Source organism: Photinus pyralis, unplaced genomic scaffold (assembly GCF_008802855.1).
Source record: "Photinus pyralis isolate 1611_PpyrPB1 unplaced genomic scaffold, Ppyr1.3 Ppyr1.4_LG4, whole genome shotgun sequence".
NCBI lineage: Eukaryota > Metazoa > Arthropoda > Insecta > Coleoptera > Lampyridae > Photinus > Photinus pyralis.
This window is the reverse complement of record NW_022170511.1, coordinates 35,818,419-35,841,962: the sequence shown is the minus strand read 5'-3', so window position 1 is coordinate 35,841,962 and position 23,544 is coordinate 35,818,419. Positions and strand designations below refer to the sequence as shown.

Genomic DNA, 23,544 nt, shown 5'->3' with positions numbered 1-23,544 from the left:
GGAAAGGACTCATTTTACGGACACTTTTGAGTGTTTTTTGGAGCTTGTACAAAAAAAGCTTTAATCGGAGGTCCCTTTCCTTAATCCACAGTTTCCTTGATAAAATCGTGACGGGTAAGAAGTATTTTTATCGGTTTCTGGATTGGGCTTTTATTTTAAAGCAGTGATCATGCACAAACCACACATGTAGGATGAAGGGCAACTTGTGGCCAAAAGGAAATCATGGATAACATCGATGGGTATCCTGTAAGAGTGTACATTCCTTTTTAAGGAAGAGGGAATATTCTATTACCAGTTAAGTTACTATAAACTGAGAAGACAGACATTGTTATATCGTGTCCCTGAAGATTATATTTGGGGAGGTTCCACGGTACGTCGATTATACTTATATTAATTAAATTAGGTATAATTGTGAGTAAATACGTATACAGGGTGTTACGGAATTGGCGCCCACGGACAATGGGGGCTGAATTCTGCGGAGAATAAATAATAAGTAAATACATAAATCATAACAAAAGCACTGTATCGAAAACTGAATGTAATCGACTAGCGGCCAGGACTTTCCGTTTCTTTTCCGAAAGATACCATGACAAGGCGCGATCCACAGTGGCTACAATTCGCAAATTACTACAAAATTACAAGAATAACGGTATTTTTCAAACAAAAGTACAAAAAAAACCTGTCGTTGACTCTGAAGAACAAGAAATGACTGTACTGGCTTATTTTGCTGCAAATCCAACTGTATCGCTGAATGATATTCAAAGAGAAATTGACATATCAGACACGAGTGCACAAAGAATACGTAAACACCATAAATGGCACCCATATTTGTTTAAAAAAGTGCATTGTGTGTATAATATTTTGCACACAGCTGTATTTTCATTCGTCGCTCAGGCAACAGTAAGAATTATGGTATTCTCAGCTCTCCAACGGAACTTCAATTTTGAGTTTGAAGTCGGAATTCACTATTATTAGGAAAACAATATTATAATTGTTACAGTCAGTGAGTAAAAGTGCTATCACGTAAAATCTACAGTTACGTATCGAAGTTCTAAAAGACGTCAATAATTTAAAACGAGCCAATTCAGCTGTTTGTTTATCAGATTTTGTTTCAGGTAAGGATGAAAAAAACTTAGCTCGGGTTTAATTCAAAGAAGAAACTACTAACTGTAAGAGTGAGATTAAGTGAAGAGTCGATCATGATATAAAATATAGCTTCGTTGAATTGACTCTTCAGATTTGCTGGCATTAGAATCGTGCTCGAGTACGTCCTCACGACAAGCAATAACTTTGTCCTTTGCTTTTACTACCCTTACATCTCACTCATGAAATCGTTCGTTCAGTTACATTGAGCAAATTTAATTTTTCTTCGGATGATACCAGACCATCACCCCAAATCGAGCCACCTCTCTTCGAGCGAAAGTGTCAAATTCGCGAATAGGTATTTGAATACAAAACGAATGCTTGCACATTCGAAATTTTGGGCGTCACGACGCATGACCGATCAACTTGACCAATAATATAAAATTGCGCGCAGAAAAGTTCCTCTTTCACGTTTTCATTGGTTTTTCTCATCATACGTCAGCGATGCTTGATATTCAGGTTCGTGCCGAAATCTCTTATATTGTCAACGTGGAAGTTGGGAAATTAAAGCGCGTGTTTTTTTGGTAAATTTGTTTGGCAAGAATTAAACGTAAGATGTATCCGTGAGATGTGTTCGGACTATTTCAATAAGGTATGTATGTATAAATCATATTTTATACAACTTTTCGCTTCCAACGATCATGTCTTGGCCAAACTTTTAATTTGTACCAGTAAGATTACCTAAGTTCCAATTGGTTTGTTATATTTTCAGATTTTTTTAGTAAAATTCATTGCTTTAAGCTAACGCTCCCCTATAATGGCAAATATAAGCTTATGAATTGCTCTACATTTACTTAGGTAGTCGTTACAGCAAAAGTATACGAGTAGCAGGAAACACTGCAACTTTTGTGGGCGATGAAGCAAAAAAAACTGAAACAGGAACATCAAGAAACCAAAATAAAACTTTCATAAACCGAACGCGTTTCGACAGCAAAGCTGCCAGCGTCAGCGAATAATTGAAAAGAAAAGACAAAAATCATTTTGATACTAATGGGCAATTACTTCGATATCCCTTAGGGAGCGTTTGTTTTTACAATCTAATCTCTCATAACAATACCTAATATTAATGTACCTAATTCACCCTAAATATTTATTTACTCAGGTAAAGAAATATTATTTTCCCGAAATCTTTGTGAAACCTTCATTTTCGTGCCTATTTTTTTTAGTTCCATGACAGTGGCATTAACAATTTTATTTGTTACTCAGTTGTAAACGTTGATTAACAAGACAAAACGCAAACGGGTAAACGTCATGTTTGAACGATACTGACTTGTAAAACTGACAGCTGACCTGTAAAAATTTTACAAGTTAGTAATCTAGTAATTTCATTGGCCAGAATTAATGCGAAGTCTCTGTTACATGGATAACATGATATTTTAGACATTTCTTCGAGATCAATTTATGAACTAATTATTTACGTTTACTATTGTTTACAAATGAGTAACAAATAAAATATTGTACATTTTACGCCAGGTAATAGTTTTTACTGGCGATAGGAGAAGTTGACTGGCGAGCCGCAAAACTCACTTACCTGGCTAATAATGTAAAATACTATTGCTGACTACTTTTCCTGTCACTTTACCAGACTCCTGTCACAACTGACACCTTAATAAAAAGTTCTATGCGAAAACTGAAATTTTATATTAAAAAAGACGATTTCGGGAAAAGTTTAATACAAAACTTGTCAGTAAAATGACACTACTTGACTCGGAAATAGAAACTTATGTAAGTAACTGGTACCTATGATTATTTTATGCGTATATGTGCGACTATTCGAGATTTATTTTATTTTTTTTATTTATTTACCAGAGACGCTTAAAGCGAACAATGTGCTCTATAGAGAACGATTCATGAACGATCTTTTCTATTGGCATATGTTTGAAAAGGTGTTTGAAAAAGTGTTATTTAATCAAATTCAGAATTTCCTAGATTTATCACGTATTCTTCCCGAACATCAATCTGGCTTTAGAAAGGGATACAGTTGCGAAACGGCATTACTTAAAGTTACTGACAACATTTTGTCTGCTGTCAACGAGTCCAAGTTTGTAGTCTTAATATTATTGGATTTCTCGAAAGCGTTTGATACGATTGATCATGATATTTTATTAGCAATACTACATTATATTTGCTTTGACCCGAATTCTATTACACTTCTCCGTCATTATTTAAAAAATAGGAGCCAATTAGTTGACATTAATGGGAAGACTTCAACAATGATTAATTTGCGATGTGGTGTTCCCCAGGGTTCTATTTTAGGGCCTCTGCTTTTTTCAATATATACTGCTAATATTATAAACAAATTAAAATATAGCAATTACCACCTGTATGCTGATGATACGCAGTTATATTATGCATTTTCTAAAACTGAAGTTGAGAATGCAAACGGTGAAATAAACGAAGATTTAATTACCTTCCTAAATTACGCTGAACAACATTCATTACATATTAACCCCAGTAAATGTAAGTTGCTATTGTTTGGTGCATCACACAACACAGCTACTCGTGCCGAAGTTTCCTCACTCTTAGATATAAGAATCGGAAATAAAAAATTAGAGTTGGTTCAGGAAGCCAAAAATCTCGGGCAAAGCTTAAACGCGAATTTCAATTATCAAACGCATATCAAAAATTGTTCACAACGGGCGTTTGCTGGCCTTAGATATATACATCGAATTAAAGGTTTACTTTCTCGCAATTCAAAAATTATGCTCTGTCGATCCCTCGTGCTATCCCATTTTTCATTTTGTAGCGCAGTGTATGGCCCCTGTCTTTCTAAATTTCTTGAAAGAAGAATACAGATTATTCAAAATTCATGTGTTCGTTTGATTTATGGAATTAGGAGGTTTGAAAGGGTTTCTTACAAGTTAAAGTGTATACCATGGCTAAACATGGAAAAAAGTCGACTTCTCTACTCTGCCACTGCATTTCACAAAATTATCTTGTTTAAATCACCACCTTATTTATATAATAAAATTACATTTCGAACAGATGTTCATAATATTAATGTTCGTCGGAAAGATTTGATTACCATTCCTAACCATAACTTAGAACTATTTAAAAAGTCATTTTCATATAATATAGCCAAGATCTATAACTCACTTTCGTCGAACGTTAAAGAATTAGCACCATCTAAATTTAAACAAAAAGTTTACCACGATCTTTTAACATCTTATAGTTACCAATCTACTTTCAAGTTACTCTGTTTCTAAAGTTTATTTGTGTATTTTTTTTTTCTTGTTAATTTAGACCATCATTTATTAATTTTAGTTTGCTATTAAACGGGTTAAGTGGAAGAGCACAAAGGGCTGCATGCCTCTTAGTGAACTTCGCCTTTTGGACCCCAAGTTGAATGTATAATATTGGTATTGTTTATATATTTGTCATAGTGTGTCCAAATAAAGTCATTATTATTATTATGGTCGGTGTTTCTTGTGAGAACTCAGGTCTAGCCTGGTTAACTAATCGCACGGATTAAAATCAAGTAACGATTAGTGTTTGTATCTGTGTCTGGTGAAGTTATGTAGGATTCTTAAAAAAAAATTTAAAAAAATAAAATAAAATAAAAATTATTATTATTATTATGTACGTTAGCAAAGACTATCCTCTGGTTATACTCAGGAAAAATTTAGAACAATCGTGTTTTACTTAGCAAACCAGTGCCTCATAGAAGGGATAAATTTATCAAATTTTTTCATTACCACTTTGTATTTATTAAAAATGATTCATGACCGAATTTACAGTACTGATGTATAACAACGAATCAATAAGAAAAATTTCGTGCGTCTTGTTTGGTAAGAGTTAAAAGGTCCAACAGCAGACTTTAGCTATTCATTGTACGCCAATTACAAAATTTCCGCTTGTGATTCCTTGACAAGGACCCAACTCATTAAATATCCAATTCTAGCTTTGTAATTTGAACAAATATCCTGCAAATTGTCATGTAACCTGCCGTTAATGAAATTCGTTTCTTTCTTAATTTAAAATTTTTCGTTTGCAAAATTCGTTTGCTCAATTCGATGTAATACAGTTTGAATTTTAACGCCAACACATTTTAAATTTCAATCGCTAATAATACGTCTCTTTAGATGCAAATTCTACACACCGTATAGGGAATATTATTTTTAAATTAGGACAGAGGGCAGTAGAAAAACGTTGAAATGCCGTGTCGCAACCCACAAAGGACAGAGGAACACATTATTTAGTTTGCCTTTGAACAGCTGCAGCACTAAAGTCCATGTACAGTTTCGGAAACCTTTTTTTTCCTCTTGGGTAGGTATAAATCCCTATCAGGGCACATGATATAATTGTCATGACCCATCATTGAAAACTATTGAAGTATGTATTTCAACCCTCTCAGTTTGGTGTAGCTTTAGAAAATTGCGCACCCGGAGAAAACTTTCTGTCAACATGCAAAATTTATTAAATTTCAATTCCTTTTAGTTAAAAAAAACCCGGACAAAAACTTCTCAACTTTTCTTTAAATACACAGGACTTAAGTACAAATTTTGCTGACCAACATATCAAAAGATGCATCCACCGCTAATGTTGTAAGTTTATTAAAAACAATTGACTGCGCCAAAACCTTGATCTGAGTGCGCCTCACTTGAAACTTGAAACTTTGACATATGCCTGGCGTCGCCGCCTCTCCCAGGATTTAGTCAACTGTCGTGAGGATGCGTCCCTGGTAGACACTATCAGGGACGTTTCTCCACTACTTTGTTGCCATCGCGCTGGGCCGCGACATATGCCAAACAATGTGGTGGATTTTGTGGATTGGGGGGGTTGTGGGGGGGCGGCTAACTGGGTGTTATCCGACCCGAACGGGTACGGCCACAGCTTCGCCACTGGTATTCTGCCTTAGAGGGAACTCTGCTTTCTAGTGATAGCTTCTTCTCCGGGCGTTCATTGGCTTCCGATGTTCCTATCCTTTGGTCTCGTTCCCTTCCCTGTTTTCCCTCGTGTTAGGCTCTCTTTATTGTTGTCCTCTCCCCGCATTACTTCTGTCCCCTTTTCCTCCTCCCCTTGGCTACTTGTCTTTGTGGCTGATTCTTCCTCCACCTCCAGTATTCTTCTGCTTTCTTTCTTCATTTGATGTTTGTCTCTGCTATTCTCTTCCCATCTTCCCATGGTTTATGGTGGTGTTCCATGTTTGGCAGGGTCGGCCTACCTTCCATTCCGAGGCACATAGAATCTTGTCAGCCCGGGTGATATGGTCTTTGTTCCTCCTGTTGGTATGTCCCCAGTATCTCATCTGCCTCATCTTCAGTCTCCTGGAAATCGTCTTTTCCTCTAATAGTTCTCTTCTCTGCTTTCTTGTGAGGTTGCTGTTTTCTTTAATATCCTGAGTGCCTTCCACTCCGCCCTCCTCAATGTTCGTCTGTTGCTGTTTGTTGGCGCTGAAGTGTTAATTCCGTATAAGATTGCCGGTGCTACGATCGTGTTGTAAATCATCATTTCAAGCTGTCCGGTAACGGGCGATCAAAAATGAGTTGCTGTCGAGTCGCCTTTGGAAGTTCAAGTTAAGTACGATTTCCGATGTAAACAAAAATTCCAAAGGCGACTCGACAGCAACTCATTTTTGATCGCATTGTATTTTCTTCGCTCGTATGAAGTTCCAGATTCCGTGTGTGATTCTGAATGCGTTGGTTATTCTGTCTTTCACTGCGTTGTGCCTGCTGAAGGTGCTGCTTATGTACATACGTTCCCATATATTTGATCTTGTGCTTCATGGTTATCTCCTTCCCGGCTATGGTCTTCTCTCCTTCTTTGTACTGGAGGTGTTGTTTCCTGGCACTCTTGTTATCATGTAGCTCTTTTCGTTGTATATTTGTAGGTCCACCATTTCCGAGTGTACCTGGTATCCCGATGGCCTTTATAAATTATCCGCGATTACGAGTAGATCATCCGCGTACGCCAGTAATGTCGGTAGTTGTAATTGGTCGCCTATGCTAAGGTTCCTCACCACCATCCTTGTTTGTTCTATAGCGTGGTCAAGTGCTATCGCGAAGAGCCTTGGGGAAACGGACATCCTTGTTTGATCCCCCTGGTTTTCTTTTGGTGTTCGGTTTTCTTCCAAAACCATTGTATACTAGTATACTCCCTTTGCCACCCGTGTATGGTTCTGTTGATTAGGAATTTGGGTAGTCCCAGCATCGCCCACGCTGTCATTGGTATATACTTTCTGTTTCCCCCTTGTTTCCTCCGTTTATATTTTCTCGGACTAAATTTAAATGAGCGTCAAGTAGTGGAGGTATTACATTGTAATACAAAATGCCCCCCCCCCCCAATTTTTTGACGGAAATACACGTTTTGAAGCACCAGTGAACCTAATCAAACAAAATCTCGATGCTGTCTATTAGTCTGTCGATCTGTAATCCCATTTCCGGCGAAACGATCAAACTTGGTAATATTCTTATTCTTAGACATAAACGAGAAGAATCGCGTATGTGCATGTCTGTTAGTAGTCCAATTGTTGGTCTTACTCTTCCCTTCTTACCATTGATCTTTCTTTCAATTTATTGTCCTTCTCATCAAACAGTCTCTTGCCTCAAAATACGGCCTATCCTCGTTTGCTCGGTTTGCGTCTTTGCATTGATCTTTAAAAAATTACTTTCTTCACTCACTCTTCTCAAAACATCCTCACCCTTTACTCTTTCCGTCCACTTTATCTGTTTCATTTTCAGCTAAAGCCATATTTCAAAGCTTTCTAGGCATCTTTTTTCTCCACGTTTCTGACCCGTAGCCCGCCGGCATGTATCAAAATACATGTATTTCAAATACAGTATTTGAAATAGATTTATATTTTATATTTTGTCTAATAAATGATTTTGATAAAGTATTTTGTAGTTTGTATTTCACATACAAATATTTTAGAAAATGAATTTCAAATACGAATAAAGAATTAAAGCTGGCATCATGTTTTAGTGATAAATACAAATCGCTAGCTTCTCTAGATAATTTCCTTAACATTAAGAAGTTATTTATAAGGTGCAATACTAGTCTTTGTTAATCAGCTCCCGTCCCCGTCGAACGTCTATTTCCTTATGCAGGTACAATTTCTAACAATTTGTATTGAACAAACAATACCTAGGTATAAGTTTTTTACCGGATTTATCAAACCTCCAACACAACACAACAACAAAACTGTTTCTTTTTAAAAGGCATTTTTTTTCATAACTTTCTTCATAACTTCATAACTTTTATTGTTTCCTGTTGACAATATAATATTGTATTAGGACATGTCACAAAATGAAGGAAAAAGGAAAGAAAACATTGACATAATTAACATAACATAACTTAAAACCTTGAGCACTTACTTACTTCTAAATTTTAAAACGGATTTTCAACTATACCCTCAATATAGGTAGGTATGTATTTTTTATTTCAAATATTGCATTTTTAGTTTAAATATAAAAACTACATGTATTTGGTATTTCACATACTGTATTTTGTTTTTATATTTTCATCCGAAAGTATAAAAAGTATTTTGTATCTTGTATTTCAAATACCTTGTTCCCAGTACTTAGTATTTTGTATTTGAAATACACTAGTGGATGTATTTTGCCCAGGCTGACAACACTCTTAACCAAAACTGACCATATATTTTGCGCACTATTTTTTTCTCAGTAAACTGTCCTTTTTACCATCCGCACGTTAGTAAGGGAGGTATTGCATTGTGGTAAAGAAATGACCCGCCACTTTTCTGACGGAAATACACGTTTTGAAACAGCGAATCGAAATCAAACAAAATCTCGATGATGTCGATCGGTCTGTCTGTATATTATATATTCTTAGACGTAAAAGGTGGAGGAGCTTTTGGGCAGAATAGTGCATGCGCAAGTGCGTCAAACCTCATTTCCGCCTAAACGGCTGAACCAATTGGAACCAAATTTGGTACACATATTCTTAAACATAAAAGGGCAGAATCGCTACTACACTGTGCTAGCCACAGGAAATGCTCTTATTTGCTGTACCTGCGCTTTTCCTAACTGTATCCTTACTTCTTCCTCCCTTTAATCATCCGCATTACTTTTGTCTTGCCTATGTTTACCTTCATTCCAAACTCCCTTCTAACTGATATTATTATCTCCGTCATTCATTGTATTCCTTTCCTTTTCTGTTACATATTTTATTATGTTTATCCTTAATTCTTTAAATCTCCTTACCGCATTTTCTAATAATTTTTCTGCATCGGGGACATAAAATACCCCTGACTCGCTGCTGGGAAGGAAAACTTACTATACCAGATGAGTAATAATATGTTTAATGTCCAACAGAAAAAAAACATTTTCCAATTACAAGACAACAACAAATTAATAGGTATAGAGTACAAAATAATATAAAGAAAATGAAACGAAATTCTAAACTTGAATGAAGTAGGAGGTTTAGGATAGAGGAAAGCGGAGAAGCAGCTCCTACCTGTCTTTGGGAAGTTCCACCTAATAACAATAATGAATAGCTTTCTGGCTGTGACTTAGCCACTAACCAGTATGTTTAAAGATATCATTGAAGATTTTTTCTTACTAAATTTGCGTAGGTTTGATTTTAAGACTTGATATGGTTTCAAATTTTAACAGTTTTTTGTGTGAAAGCGATTTCCGGCTTCTAAATAAGAAGAATGAAAGAACATTATCCAATAATAGTCATTTTTAGAACTAGAAATGCCAAATCTTAAACGAAACCAACCGTCATTTTCATTGAACTCCAGTTTAGAACAAAAAAAACCCTGACGAACCGAACAAATATTAGGAACCAGAACCGCAAACATTTTTAGAACCAGAGTCGTTATTGAGCCTTTACTATTCACTTTTTTTTACTAATGCCACCGTACATGGTTCCAATTTTGATATAGATTTTAGAACACCTGCTCTATAAAACTGAGGAGCATTTTTGTGCACATATGGACTTACAAAGGGCGGACACGCATCTGACATGCCACATGAAAAAGAAGACGTTGATCTTTTATCCAAAACCGTTAAATAAAGAAGTCATTATACCTACGTTTAGTAGTATTAATTATCCACTAGTGAAGAAACCTCGTCCTAAACGTCTTCGATTTGTATCGTGTAGGTATTGAATTTATAATTGTCACACCCATTTCGGTTTTGGATAAAATGGCTCGTCATTGGTTCTTTGTCCACACGAGAAAACACACATGACATAAATTTTTGTCTGCAATCACATCCCATCTTAAAATTTTACTATACAGTATATGTCTCATCATAATCAAACAAACCTCGTTCCTGGTTTGCTGATACTCCGTTTATTTAGATAAGATGTCCATTACTTTTACTGCGGATTTTCATGTGCTGTGACTCGACGAAGTTTATTAGGGGTGACGATTACGTCAATATTTAAATTCCTGCACATTAAATGTTTATGGGGGGGTTTTATATTCCCTCGAATCCGTTCGATGCAAATTTGGGATTTATAGCGATCAGAATGGGAGTAATGAAAGTGACGCTAACTCTTCTTTTATTTTTTTAAGGTTCGCCTTGCATGGAAAGATGGACCTCAATAGGAAAACCAAGTGTAAAAACACCTGCTCGTTGTTGATCTCACTTTTCCTTCTATTATACGACTCGCCCCGATGCAGCGCAGATTTACAGTAAGTATATTGCGAATTTCTATGTTTGTATTCTATTTCGGTTTTAAGATGGAAGTGTTTTTTTGTTTGGCGCAGCATTTCTTACAGAAGGTTTCAGATAAAGGGCTATTAAATCTTTTATCTTTAAAACAAGAGCACTTTGGCTACGACCGGAGTAAGCACTTCAAAAATCGGAATTTCCGCGTTTACAGATTCTTGCTAATGATTAAAGCCTTGACATATTTCCAATACAGTGGGTATTATACGAATAAGCATTTTTTTCGATACCTATTCTTATTCGCAGTATTTCGCATAGATCGCTAAAAATTTTAATATACCTACCTATCTAATACCAATTCAGAAATAAGAAGGTTGACATAAGATTAAGGGCCACTCAATGGCTTTTAAATTTCATAGTACCTACCAAGCTTCGATCGTCACATTGTGCAAATCGCGCAGTTTTTTTCTAGCAATTTCGATTTTAAGCTATCAATAATTACTGTCACCGGGGAGCTTTAATGGTGTAAGCCAACACCGACATTTTGGATAAGTTCGCGTGTATTCTACGCCTGGCAAAACGCAAAATTGTTATACATACTCGAATCCGGGAAAACTCTTTTGGGATGCAGAAACTAGGCCTATTATACTGAACGGGTTTTATAGCAGTAAAACTCCTTTTAGAAACGAGGGTCTATCCTGCTTCCTGATTCCTGTTCATTTTCCAGTATTGTATTCAACTACTCAAAATAGTCTGCAGTTAAATGTTAGAAAACGAAAATGTTTTCCATTTATAGGTTTACCAAAAACTAGGCACTGTATTCAAATTAATCGATTGTGTTGAATTAGTAATAGATTGGAGAAAGTGTGAATTAAGAAGTAATTAATACTTAACGCTTAAAATCCATGATACTGTTGACAGGGATTTCAAGTTCTGCTTTATCTTAGATTCTGCCTGAATTTGCGACGATGCTCTTGCAAGTGCTCGTTGTATTTGGGGAAACATCAATAACGTACTTTTTACTGCATCACGCGCAGTTTCAATGTGGCTATTTCATTAATTTACATAATTACACACGTTTAATTGGAAACCGTGTTATTCTGATATTGACGCATAAAATCTCCAAAACTGATTGACGTTACAAAGCGTCTCCTACTTTTCCTAACCGGTATGGACATAAATTGTGAAATGGCATAAAATAACATATGCTGTACCCCGAACCTTCCACTTCGCGCTTTGTGGGGTCTGCAGTTCGCAAAGCTTGTTTCCACTTGATGCTTCAAAGGATTCAACATCATAAATTCAATGCCTCTACAAATACTGCAAAAATTTACATACAGAGCGGTTCATATGTATGAAACAAATTCATTTGTAGCATTATTATGCACTAAGGTGAAAAAACTGAAACAAACAATTTTTATTATTAATTTGACAATTTAAAATAAGTAGTAACCCTTCAAAATATATTGTTCCATCCATGATAGCAGCAAAAAGCTGTATATTGCTAAACAGAGAATTAAATTAACGTTCTTATATGTACAGAGGTTCTCTGTATATTTTGACCTCCACTGATATTAATTCATTTTGGGAACACAAAAATTTCAAATAAAAGTTTTAGTATTTTAACTGTACTGACTAAAAATGTAGTAACCGATTGAATTCAATATACAGGGAGTGCCTAACAAAATATGTTAGCAATATCTCTAATGGACCACCCTGTATTTTTTATAGTTTTGGGTATTTCCTGATGATTACAAATGTATAATATTGTATGACATTAATTTCATTAAGACATTAGTATATTTAGTTATTGTGCTTTCTTAGATTAGTAATTGTCCTATAATTGGAATTTGATTCTGTTGGGCAATAAATCATATTATTATTTCATTGTTTAATAACGTTTTGCACTATTAAGAGATGGATAGCACATACTCGAGGGAGATGTTCCACTGCATTCAAACTACAGACAGATTGCGTTCTTAAACAAAGTAATCCGTTATCGATTACTTTTTCATTTTTAAAAAAGGTCGTATAGTGCTTGTGATTGAATACTGCGCATTTCTCTCGACATTTTAACGTATTAGTTTACTTATTCTGTTCGTCTCCGTCTTTTTTCAGATTTTGTGATGCGGTTTATTGGATTCGATTCTGTATTGCACACTTCCTGGGTCGTAAAGTCGCGGAGGCAGATGTAAGCAAATTTAAGAAAGGAACATGCGCTATCATAACTTGTACAGACGCGTATAATTTAACACTTTGGTGATTTTTTTGCGATGCAAATCCCCGTCGTCTTTTCTTACACGTTCTTTCGTTTTTGAAAAATTTATTAAAAGAATTCGTCTCTATTTATTGCCTCAGGAATTAAGCTACGACTATGGGAATTGGAGGAAAATGGCACTCGGGTAATTCTCGTGTAGATTTCACCTAAGACCATTGACCAAAGGTTAATATGTCGGAAAGCAGAATAATTACTAATTTAAAAATTCTGAATTCATCACGATTAATTGCCTCTTGAATTAAGCCTCCGAAAAATTCTATTATTAAATTGAAATAGGAAATAGGAAACAATAATCATGCATTATTTGGAACGATGAAAAATAAAATTTTTCATGCACCTCAGGCATTACTCGATATTTAACTCTCGGGTGACTTACAATTCCTCGGGCCGGAGGCCCTCGGACTCTGTCGCCATCGGCATAAATATCGCCTTAATGCCCTTGATGCATAAATAACGATTATCACTCACGAATACAAAATTTATAACAACGCAAACTATTGATTACTTTGGGTCGACATTCGAACTATATAAAACGCAATTCGCCCCTCTCTTTCTCGAAAGATCTCGAACGCATCCGACTATTCTAGAATTTTCTCGAACAAACACGTCATATTTTTCGGAAAGATTACGTCACGTTCGTCTTCGTTCTTTATTGCGGATGACTAATCTCTCATTACGCTTCGATGTCTATCGAGATTTCTGGAATGTTCGCTACACTGCCCTCCTCTTAAAACTTTTGCGTCACGGACGATGGTTGCAGCCGAGACACAGACGCAAAATTGATGGCGGCACTTGCACGAAGAACTCCTCGTGCATCTTCCATTCTTGAATAAAAAACCATCTATCGTATTACTAAGCGGTTGCGGGCTTCCTTTGGGGTTAAATCAACAGATCAATATTCTCACCCCGGTGCTCTGGAATACCATCTCCAACATATTGCGCACGATGCAAGCTATCAAGACCACATCCGATCTTCGGAATTGCCAGCGTGGTAACGCCATGACTCTGTAGTTGTCGTGTAGCGTATTCCAAATTCTTCATAACTTTCCTATTGGTCCGTTGCTTGTGGCACAAACTGCACATGTTCTGAACCACCCCTTCACATCTTGTTTGCAAATCACCCAGTAGAATCGTTCCCGCACCTTAACCAGGGTTTTCGTCACTCCTAAATGGCTTCCCGATATACCATCGTGCATGTCTTGTAGTACTTCAGATCTCTTGCTCTCGGGTACACTAGCTGCACCCTGGTGGTCGTGCCATAATAATTTTCTAGAACACTCTTCAGAAGACCATCTTCTAACCTTAACGAGTGACACTGAGACCAATACGCCTTTAAAACTGGTCCGTATCGAGATACCTCTTCCCAGTTTTGCCGTTTCTCGTCCATTTTCCAGTTTATCACTAAACCTAAATCGCGGCCCTCTTCTTGAGTCGCCCGGAGTTCATGCGGTGGCCAATCATCATTCACAAGTGAAATTCGACGCTTCAATGGTGCGACTTGGATGACAGTCTCCGGGATACAACTTGTTCGCTCCTTCTCCTTGACCCGTCCTAGTTTTCCCTGGACTGTACTGTCGAAACAATTTTATTTTGTACAGTAAGAATTTTATCTTGGACACTCTGTATCTCATCCTGAGTCATACCTCTTATTTCTTGTTGACCTGCTTCGATTGTAGCTTTCATTACTTGCTGACCGGCTTCTACGGCTTCGATTTTAGTTTCCATTGGTAGTTGACCAGCTTCGATTTTAGATTTTGTTGATCTCAGCTTGATCGGATTCGATTTTACCTTGACCGGCTTTCATTTCTTGCATTGATTGCAGAAGTTGCTCCTTTTTTTCGACGTAGATCTAGTCACTACTCGCATAAATTGACACTAATTTTTCACTAAACACAACCCGACACTTGACAACAGTAACATAGTGTTTTTATCACTTACGAACATCTAATTTATAACAGCGCGAACAATATATTTCATAGGCGTCGAAATTAGAACTCACTGAAACGTAATTCGATTTGCTTATACAGCAAGCACAAAGATTTCATCAGATCCGCCTTCGCTCTTTATCGCCGATGATTAATCTTTCATGGCGCCTTGATGCCTATCGAGAGTTTTGGGGTGTTCGCTACAATAGGAATTTATCTTATTCGAAAAGTATACAATAAACCCACAACAAAGGTAACAAATGCAAAAATTCGTTAGGTGAAAAAATAACAATCATATTCTAAGTAACAAAAGACAAGAAAGTTTAAAAGGATATAGTCTAATCCAAGTTTATTGAAATTTCCAAATTAAAAGTTAATTAGGTACCTGTTTTTTATTGAGTTTAGTTATTGTTTCTATTATACCCATCTAATAAGTAAAAACTGTCATCGTGTAAGATAAATTATATTTCAATATTAATTTTGTTTACTATCTAATGTAAAAAATATGTTATGTATGTAATATAAAATGTGTAAAATACGTAGATACATGCCATTTTGACTTCAAAAACGCATTTCAGATACGATATTCTCACAAAGTGACGAAAATATCAAAGCGCACGCCTATGACTGCTCTTATTGCTAACATGTATTGCTGTCGAAGTGCCTACCTCTATACATTCGATGCTCCACATTTTAAATTTTCCATTTCATATATAAATCGACCAAAAACGCATAAAAGGGGAAAGGAAACAAGATTTTCTAGGCGGTTAGCGTACTCTTATGATAACGCTCAAAAATGAAAACTTCTTTAATTAATTACTCGATCCCGTGTTATGATAAAAATCTGGACTTGTCTTAAAATTCATGTTGATTAAACGCGCTTTATTTGACATCAAACACAACCTAATTAGACGAGGTCTGCTGCAACTCTAAACTCTAAATAGCTACTGATAATTACATGCTCACTCAAATGTCCGGGCTGAAATTTCTAAATTTTGGTATTCACACCCATTGTTACTTGGATTCTCTTTAAATTGGTATTGGAAAACTATAATCTTCTAATAATAATTAATAAACGGAACGGAATTCATCAAATATTAATTTTAACTCGTCTTCCAAATGACGGGAGCTTTACGAGGCTGCAAGAATAATTAAAATATTATCGGCTCTAATTACATTATTTACTTCAATTCCAATCACAATGACTACCTATATACCCTACACAATCATGCTAAGTCAATAACAATGAAACTAATTACACGTTACTCTTCTGTATTTGAATTTTTTTATGTTTTCCATCAATCCGTAGGAGCCGCAAAATCTTTCTCCACCCGATCCTTTTCTTAATCTAAAATTTTCGAGGGAGTGCTTTAGGTTCAGAGGGTGTGCAAAGGGTTGTAATATTTTTATTTTGTAAAACGTTAAATAAAAAATAAAAATTGAACTGTTTCTGGTTTTTAACTAGTAGTACATATAACGCTAAAATGTGTGGTGACCAACCCTCTGTTTCTCGAAAAATTCCCAGTTCTCTATGAATGGGCAAGTTTTGTCAGTCGTTACTGGCCCATAACTAATTCAACCAAGGTTAGATTTTGACAACTTAACTTTCCGGTGCATTGACTTTTACCCTGACTTTTACATATGGAAATTCTGGAAGTGGTTGTTGAATTTTTGCGCTTTAACTGGAAACATCGGTTGTACCTAGAGCTTCCATGCAACACAAATATATATGAATTTGTTAGTTTCCCACAAGCGAAAGAAAGCGACATAACTTATTAATTTGTAATTTAGGGTTGGATTGGCGTTCGAAGACATTCTTCCCGAAGACAGAGCAACCTACGACAAAATGAGACCACCAAAGAAGGACGGGAAACCGACCATTGTTTATTTCCACGTCACAGTAATGGGCCTAGACAGTATAGATGAAGGATCGATGGTAAATCGTCGGGATTTACTTTCAGATTGACAACCTCTAACTTGTAGACGTACGCGGCGGATATCTTCTTTGCGCAAACCTGGAAGGATAATAGACTAAGACTGCCCGAAAACATGACTTCGGAATATCGTCTGCTCGAAGTTGACTGGTTGAAGAATATGTGGAGGCCCGACTCGTTCTTTAAAAATGCGAAATCTGTCACATTTCAAACGATGACAATCCCCAATCACTATCTTTGGTTGTATAAAGACAAGACTATTTTGTACATGGTCAAGTAAGTTGAACGAATCATCGCTTCTTTGATATTTTTTTTCAGGTTGACCTTGCGGCTTTCTTGTGCGATGAACTTTATGATTTACCCTCATGACACGCAGGAGTGTAAGCTGCAGATGGAGAGCCGTAAGTCATATTTACTAAGCACGTTTAGTTTAAGTGTATTTTTCAGTTTCTCACACTACCGATGATATGATATTCCAATGGGATCCCGATGTTCCTTTGGTGGTAGATGAAAATATTGAATTACCTCAGTTGGCGTTGGTAAAAAACTACACAGCAGATTGCACCCAAGTGTACTCTACAGGTGATCACTAAGAATGTTTGATAATTACCTACCAATCGCATACTTTTAGGAAACTTCACTTGCTTAGAGGTGGTATTTGTCCTCAAGCGGCGATTAGGTTACTATCTGTTCCATACCTATATCCCGACTTGCTTGATAGTAATTATGTCGGTAATACACCGAGAAAGTTCGAAAAGTAATTGCTAAAACTAATTATTGTAGTGGGTGTCGTTTTGGATCAAACCCGAAGCGGCCCCCGCCCGCGTTACCCTTGGCGTAACCTCACTCCTGACGCTTTCAACACAGCATGCCAAAAGTCAAGCAGCTTTACCACCGGTCTCCTACCTAAAAGCCGTCGATGCTTTCATGTCAGTCTGCACTTTGTGAGTACCTAACTAACTCGCGTCGATGTATCCCACTGAAATGTGCTTCCAGATTTGTCTTCATGGCGTTAATGGAGTACTGCCTTGTAAATATAGTACTCGGTGACTCAGATGGTCCAAAACCTCCACCTCAACCTCCCAAAATGGAAACTATATTCGATCTGGCGGGTAAAGAAAACTCATTCTTGTTAACGACCACACCCCGACCCGTACCAGCGGTGTCACCGGCGCAGAAGGCACGAAACAGAGCTATTTATATCGATAGATTTTCTAGGGTATTTTTCCCATTGTTATTTTTCGTTTTGAACGGCACTTATTGGATACTTTTTGCGGAATACATATAACCTTTAGTTGTAGGTTTTATTGTAAAAGGAATTGTATAGATTCATTAGGTACCTAAAGAATTAGACGGCATATTAGAATAAAATACAAAACTTTTCTAAACAAAGAGTTTCCAAAAATATCAACAATTCGATTAGGTGAGAATATACTAAAACACTCCAGCAGCTACATATTGAAATTTGAGATCGGTATACAAGATGTAGAGTCCTCAATTATTTTAAAACTGGCGATGTCAGGTTAAGGATCAAACTTTCATGTTTCAGTTACATTGGTTCGATAGGATGGGATGCTATGGAGAGGGTGTTGAAACAATCAATTCGATGGTTGTATTTTGTCCGTTTGTCTGGGCCCACTTCTGCTGTTTTGAACTACATTTCAGAAGGATACCTTGGTGTTCTGGAATTTTTTTGCAATAGGTCGCTTATATGGAATTAATTTCTAAGGTTCTCCTCCTCGACCCCTTAGCGGAAGGTACTTACAAAGAGCGACTGGCAAAATACAATCTTCTTTAAAACATTTTTCAGAAATTACATATTTGTTGCAGATTTCATTAAACGTGATACAATGGATTAAGTAGTCTTTAGATATACGAGCACAGTATATGATGAAAAACGTATACCGCCCAGCTTTAAGGTTGTAAGTATATATATAGGTAATTAATTGAATACTGTTCAATTCAAACATATATTCTTGTTATTCACAGCAATAACGTTATATAGGTAATCTAATATACAAGTTAATCTAAGGATATCATTGGTAACCCGAGCTGAAAGACACCTCCATAGTATTTTCAATGGTAATAACTTTAGATACTACATACCTTCGACTTCTCCTCCAGTACGCAAGTGTACAACGAGTTGGCGGTTTCGCATTCATCGTCCTGATTGTGGTCTAAAACTCTCAGTAAAGTAACAAAAATGATCAAGACCACCCTTACTTACCATCAACAATACATACATCCACGATGTGTTTGGCCTTAGTATAATAATCTTCGTCCATGAGCTTTATTTTTTCCAAAAAGTCATCGGCAGATTTTACTTTTCCCGATGAATCTTGCTGTGAATATTTAATTTAACTATCAAAAATCTCGAAATAAATGAATTACGTACCACTCCCGATTTTTTGTTTATGCAAGCCAAGAAGCATTTGGCTTCGTATGTTTTGGGTGGGGAATGTTTCAGTAAAGGCTCAATGTCGTCTAAGGCAAACGAAACGATCAGAGTAAAGTACTTGGACGTTTACAAAATACTACCTTCGCTTACACTCAACTCGGCCATGCATTCGGTTCCCATTCTCTTCAATTCGGTCTTCATTAACGTCTCCAATTCCGGGGAGATCTATCATACCGATGTAATTTAAAGCAGCGAGAGTAAACACTTACCCCGTATACAGCTACCAGAAATAGTGAGAGTAGCACGAGTAACTTCATTTCGCTTGGTGGATTCTGAACTGAATCTATCGAATTTAACTCTTCAGTTTTATACTTACCTTGTCTGAAGGTTACTGGTAGTCTCATAGAGTGCCATTAGCTTGATCGTCATTAAATTATAGATTTGATGTGATTAGCTATCATAATTACATATTTAAGGTGTGAGGAAGTAACAATGAATTGCACCTTTTGTACGCAATTATTCTCGTTAACGATGTTATGTAGTGTTATACAATGATGCTACCTAATTAGTTTTGTAGTGTGTAAGCAAATGGGAATATTTGCATTATATCCTGCTGTCATACAACGGGATATAGTGTGGAAGATCCTTAGAAACCAGCATCATAAGTTTACGCTACCTTATAACCAAGGCAGTGATTTTATGCAAATGCATGTTTTAAATTAATAATATGCCATGTGTGTGCTTTTGGATCTGAGCTGATCAACTTGAATAGAGTTCAAATAACCCAATTAATTTTTGCATATTTCAGTGCCCTTGTGCATAAAATATTATCAAGAGCATATTCAAGCATTTTTGATTCCTGTGTAGTTATTTCTAAAGAATTTTTGTCTCTGGCCTATTATAAAATTGCAAAGCAAGAAACTTTTGCGCTTTCCTGTTTTCCGGGTTTTGTGTATCTTTGTGAGTCAAAAATTCCGACAATTGCATAAAAAGCTTGCAGCTTTTACGTCTGCATTTGTAGTCGCTGCCATAATTATTAGTTTTTCTTTGGAGTTTTACGAAGCAGTACCTCCATAGTAGCATTTTCCTTCTCGTTGTTATCAAAGGGTAGTGTAAGTTGAAATTAATTAGTTTTTAGTTATATTTTGTGCATTTTTTTTTGAAAATTATACTATGAAGTTGTGCATTTTAAAAGAACATGATGCATATTTGGTGCATAATTATCACCATTTTTGTACATATATATGCGCATATTTCTACATGTTGAAGTGCATATTATTCCTTGCCTTGCTTATAACCTATGAGACAGGGAGAGGATATGGTATTTGAGTACGGGTAGGCCAGCAGATATTCGATCGATGGTCTTTTCTTGATGCAGAAATCAAGAAAATCGATTTCGATGTTGACACCGCCTCTTATTGGAATATTCAATTCATTTTTATCCATGCGTAATGGGTTTACTCATATAGCCTTTCAGAACGATTAAAATAACTTGAAGCGAGCTTCATCAACAGGGTTTTCTGGTGGTAAATGTGAGCAGGGCCGTATTTGGACAAAAATTGGGGGGGGGGGGGGGTTAAACCATGGAATTTGATTTTGATAATAAATTAGGGATTTAAAAAAAACTGTCATTTTTTAATAGGTGTATGTGTATTATATGAAAATATAAAGAAAAAACAAACAATTTAAAATTTTACAAATAGTAATCATAGTAGCAATTGAATATTTCTTTGCTTTTCCCTCGCAAAACGATTTACCACCTCCTCGGTATCAATTTTAATACAGTGTGTAAAGCGATGGGGTATACAAGAGGGAATTTTTTTTAAATATTGATTTATGAAAAAAATTTATTCTTCATGATATTTTTTTGCTTGCTTTGAAAGTACCAAAAACGTTTCGATTGTTTGTGGATTGATAGCAATACGCTATCTTGATTATAATGTAGAATGATAACTTTCAATAAAAAAAATTAAATTTATTATTTTTCCAGATATCTATAAATAAATTTTAGATTATCGAAAGGTTATTGGTACTTTCAAAGCAAGCAAAAAATATCATGAAGAATAATTTTTTTTCATATATCAATATTTAAAAAAAAATTCCCTCTTGTATACATCGCTTTACACACTGTATTTCTGTGAATGCTTAACAGAGCCGTAATATAACTATTTTTATACTCGCGATGGGGAGCGTTTCAGGTTTTCAGCAGATCTTGAGCCCGACCTTGAGTCGACGTAAGTCACTCGCACGCAGTTCTTGACTGACTACTATTGTGTTGTCTGTTGTGATTAGTAAAGGAATTTTTTTATCTTGAATGCAGAAAAGAATGAAAAGATGATTTTGCAGTTTAGAATTTTCTTTTTTGAGTAGTAAAGAGATTCAATTACTATTTTAATTTTTTATATTTACTTTATTTTATTTTACTTACGTTATACGAATTTATTTTCGGGGGGGGGGGGGGGTTGAACCCCCAAAACCCCCCTTTAGATACGGCCCTGAATGTGAGAGTGAGCTTAATTAAGTTGGTATTAGTTATATAGTAATAGCCACCATTGCCTGCTTTTATTCTTCTAATAATAATGCTATAGAACAACTATATTTCAAAAACTATATTTTATTGTAGAGCACTTCAATACAATAAAGTGCCTTATTCGATTCCGTGATGACCTTTAAAGATGCAATGGGAGAGTCTGGCAGCTGTATCGCATTTATCCTTTCCTTCCTCCACTGCAATTAACAAAAGTTAAGCATTTATGATACAACATGGCTCACTGTCTGTTCAAATTAGAACTCGAAGTAAAATATAAAAGTTACCTGTGTCAAAGCAAGTCTCCACGATCTTCAAGTGCTCTTCAAACCTTCCTTCGTCTAGGGGTTTCAATTTTGCCATCTCCGTGCGTATCTTGTCCTTGTTGAACTTTCCGGATTCATCCAACTAAAACGACACGTTTATTTTCGCTTACTTCTCAAACTATACCATACATATCCTCTTTTCGTCATCATACACGCCGCGAAACACTTTCCCTTCTCTGTCGGGGTCGGATTTGGTCCCTTGAGAGAAGCAACGTCATCTAAAGCAGCAGTCATGGAAGAAAGAACTGGGCGAATGAAACACTTACCTTCCGTCGCTCCAATTTCCGCTCTACATTGTTCAACCGTTTGCTTTATTTCCTCCTTCCATTCCTCCAAGTCATCAGTCTTGTCCTATAATACCGTACCGATTAGTGTATCCCATCTTTTCAATTTAATACACTCACCCCCTGTGCAAATAAGAGAGCACATGCAAATACGACTATGAGCTTCATTCTACTGCCTTTTCAGTATCACAACTAATGCTTTGCCATTTCCTGCTTTATATATTATTCCTAGTGTAAGGTCACATCGCATTGATTTTTATTATTGTTATACATTTACAAAAGAAGTAATTAACAAAATTGTAATTCACAATTTTTATATTATATAATTACATATTTTGAAGCATATTTAAAATTTTGTCATCAGTTACGCCACCTGTAACCTGAATTGTATTATGTGGATGTCATTACTTGTTTTCGAGAGTATTCCTATTAATTTGGTTAATTTGATGTTTAAATACTTACACGAATTCAAAATCACACAGAGGACATGCAATTTTTTGTTGATGCTTCAGTATTCAGGTATGAAACCCGATGATTCGTATAACGTTTTTTTCACTACTAGCCTATGATGACAACAAATATGATTATTAACTTGTCAAGTTGACTCTCTCGGCAGCTTTTCAAAGTGATTAATAATAAAATCATTATTAACCTGTAGCATTGAATATGGTTTTTTCACTACTAGCGTCTGATGACATGATTATTAACCTTTTTTCCACTTGTAAAGTAGGCTTTCTCGGCATTTGTTCAAAGTGGTTAATAATTTTTTATTATTAACTAGTAGTCAATAATGAGAAATGTCACGCTGTCACTTTTAGAAAACACAACCCGAAATTTCGCTCAATGAACGTTTAGACAAGTTCTCTAAAACGAATAATTGCCACCATTCGCAATTTCCAAAGAAATTACATACCTAAAATTATCACATTTTGAAAAAAATCGAACGAAATTACTCTTTGAAAAATCTCAATGACAGAACAAAATACGGCCTGTTTGACTTGTACTTCCACGTACTTGATTGACATGTTAAATTAAGAAACAAACAATTCTGTGCAACCGTTAACTCTCTTATCAATATAATATGTTAATTTAGAGGATTTCAAGTGCTAGTAGTGAAAAAAATAGTATATATACCACGGTAGAGAAGT

General features: G+C 35.9%; 3 protein-coding genes across 3 annotated transcripts; 1 reads left to right on the top strand and 2 right to left on the bottom strand.

Annotated features, from left to right (window-relative positions):
* The first annotated feature begins 1,566 nt into the window (after nucleotides 1-1,566).
* LOC116169333 (glycine receptor subunit alpha-2) lies at nucleotides 1,567-18,155 on the top strand. Its single transcript, XM_031485406.1, has 9 exons — nucleotides 1,567-1,735; nucleotides 10,628-10,747; nucleotides 16,719-16,863; nucleotides 16,911-17,137; nucleotides 17,180-17,262; nucleotides 17,309-17,443; nucleotides 17,493-17,593; nucleotides 17,645-17,805; nucleotides 17,858-18,155. The coding sequence occupies exons 2-9, from the start codon at nucleotides 10,647-10,649 to the stop codon at nucleotides 18,147-18,149; spliced, it is 1,245 nt and encodes a 414-aa protein (XP_031341266.1). The 5' UTR covers nucleotides 1,567-1,735; nucleotides 10,628-10,646; the 3' UTR covers nucleotides 18,150-18,155.
* Nucleotides 18,156-18,817: 662 nt separating this feature from the next.
* Nucleotides 18,818-19,675, bottom strand: LOC116169334 (general odorant-binding protein 19d-like). The gene is made up of 6 exons (XM_031485407.1): nucleotides 19,529-19,675; nucleotides 19,400-19,484; nucleotides 19,257-19,345; nucleotides 19,089-19,203; nucleotides 18,968-19,038; nucleotides 18,818-18,913 (listed from the first exon to the last, which is right to left on the bottom strand). Exons 1-6 carry the CDS (start codon nucleotides 19,661-19,663, stop codon nucleotides 18,884-18,886), a joined length of 525 nt encoding a protein of 174 aa, XP_031341267.1. The 5' UTR covers nucleotides 19,664-19,675; the 3' UTR covers nucleotides 18,818-18,883.
* Nucleotides 19,676-21,802: 2,127 nt separating this feature from the next.
* On the bottom strand, nucleotides 21,803-22,640 carry LOC116169338 (general odorant-binding protein 19d-like). Its single transcript, XM_031485411.1, has 5 exons — nucleotides 22,517-22,640; nucleotides 22,379-22,463; nucleotides 22,242-22,330; nucleotides 22,074-22,194; nucleotides 21,803-21,986 (listed from the first exon to the last, which is right to left on the bottom strand). The coding sequence occupies exons 1-5, from the start codon at nucleotides 22,562-22,564 to the stop codon at nucleotides 21,907-21,909; spliced, it is 423 nt and encodes a 140-aa protein (XP_031341271.1). The 5' UTR covers nucleotides 22,565-22,640; the 3' UTR covers nucleotides 21,803-21,906.
* Nucleotides 22,641-23,544: the final 904 nt, after the last annotated feature.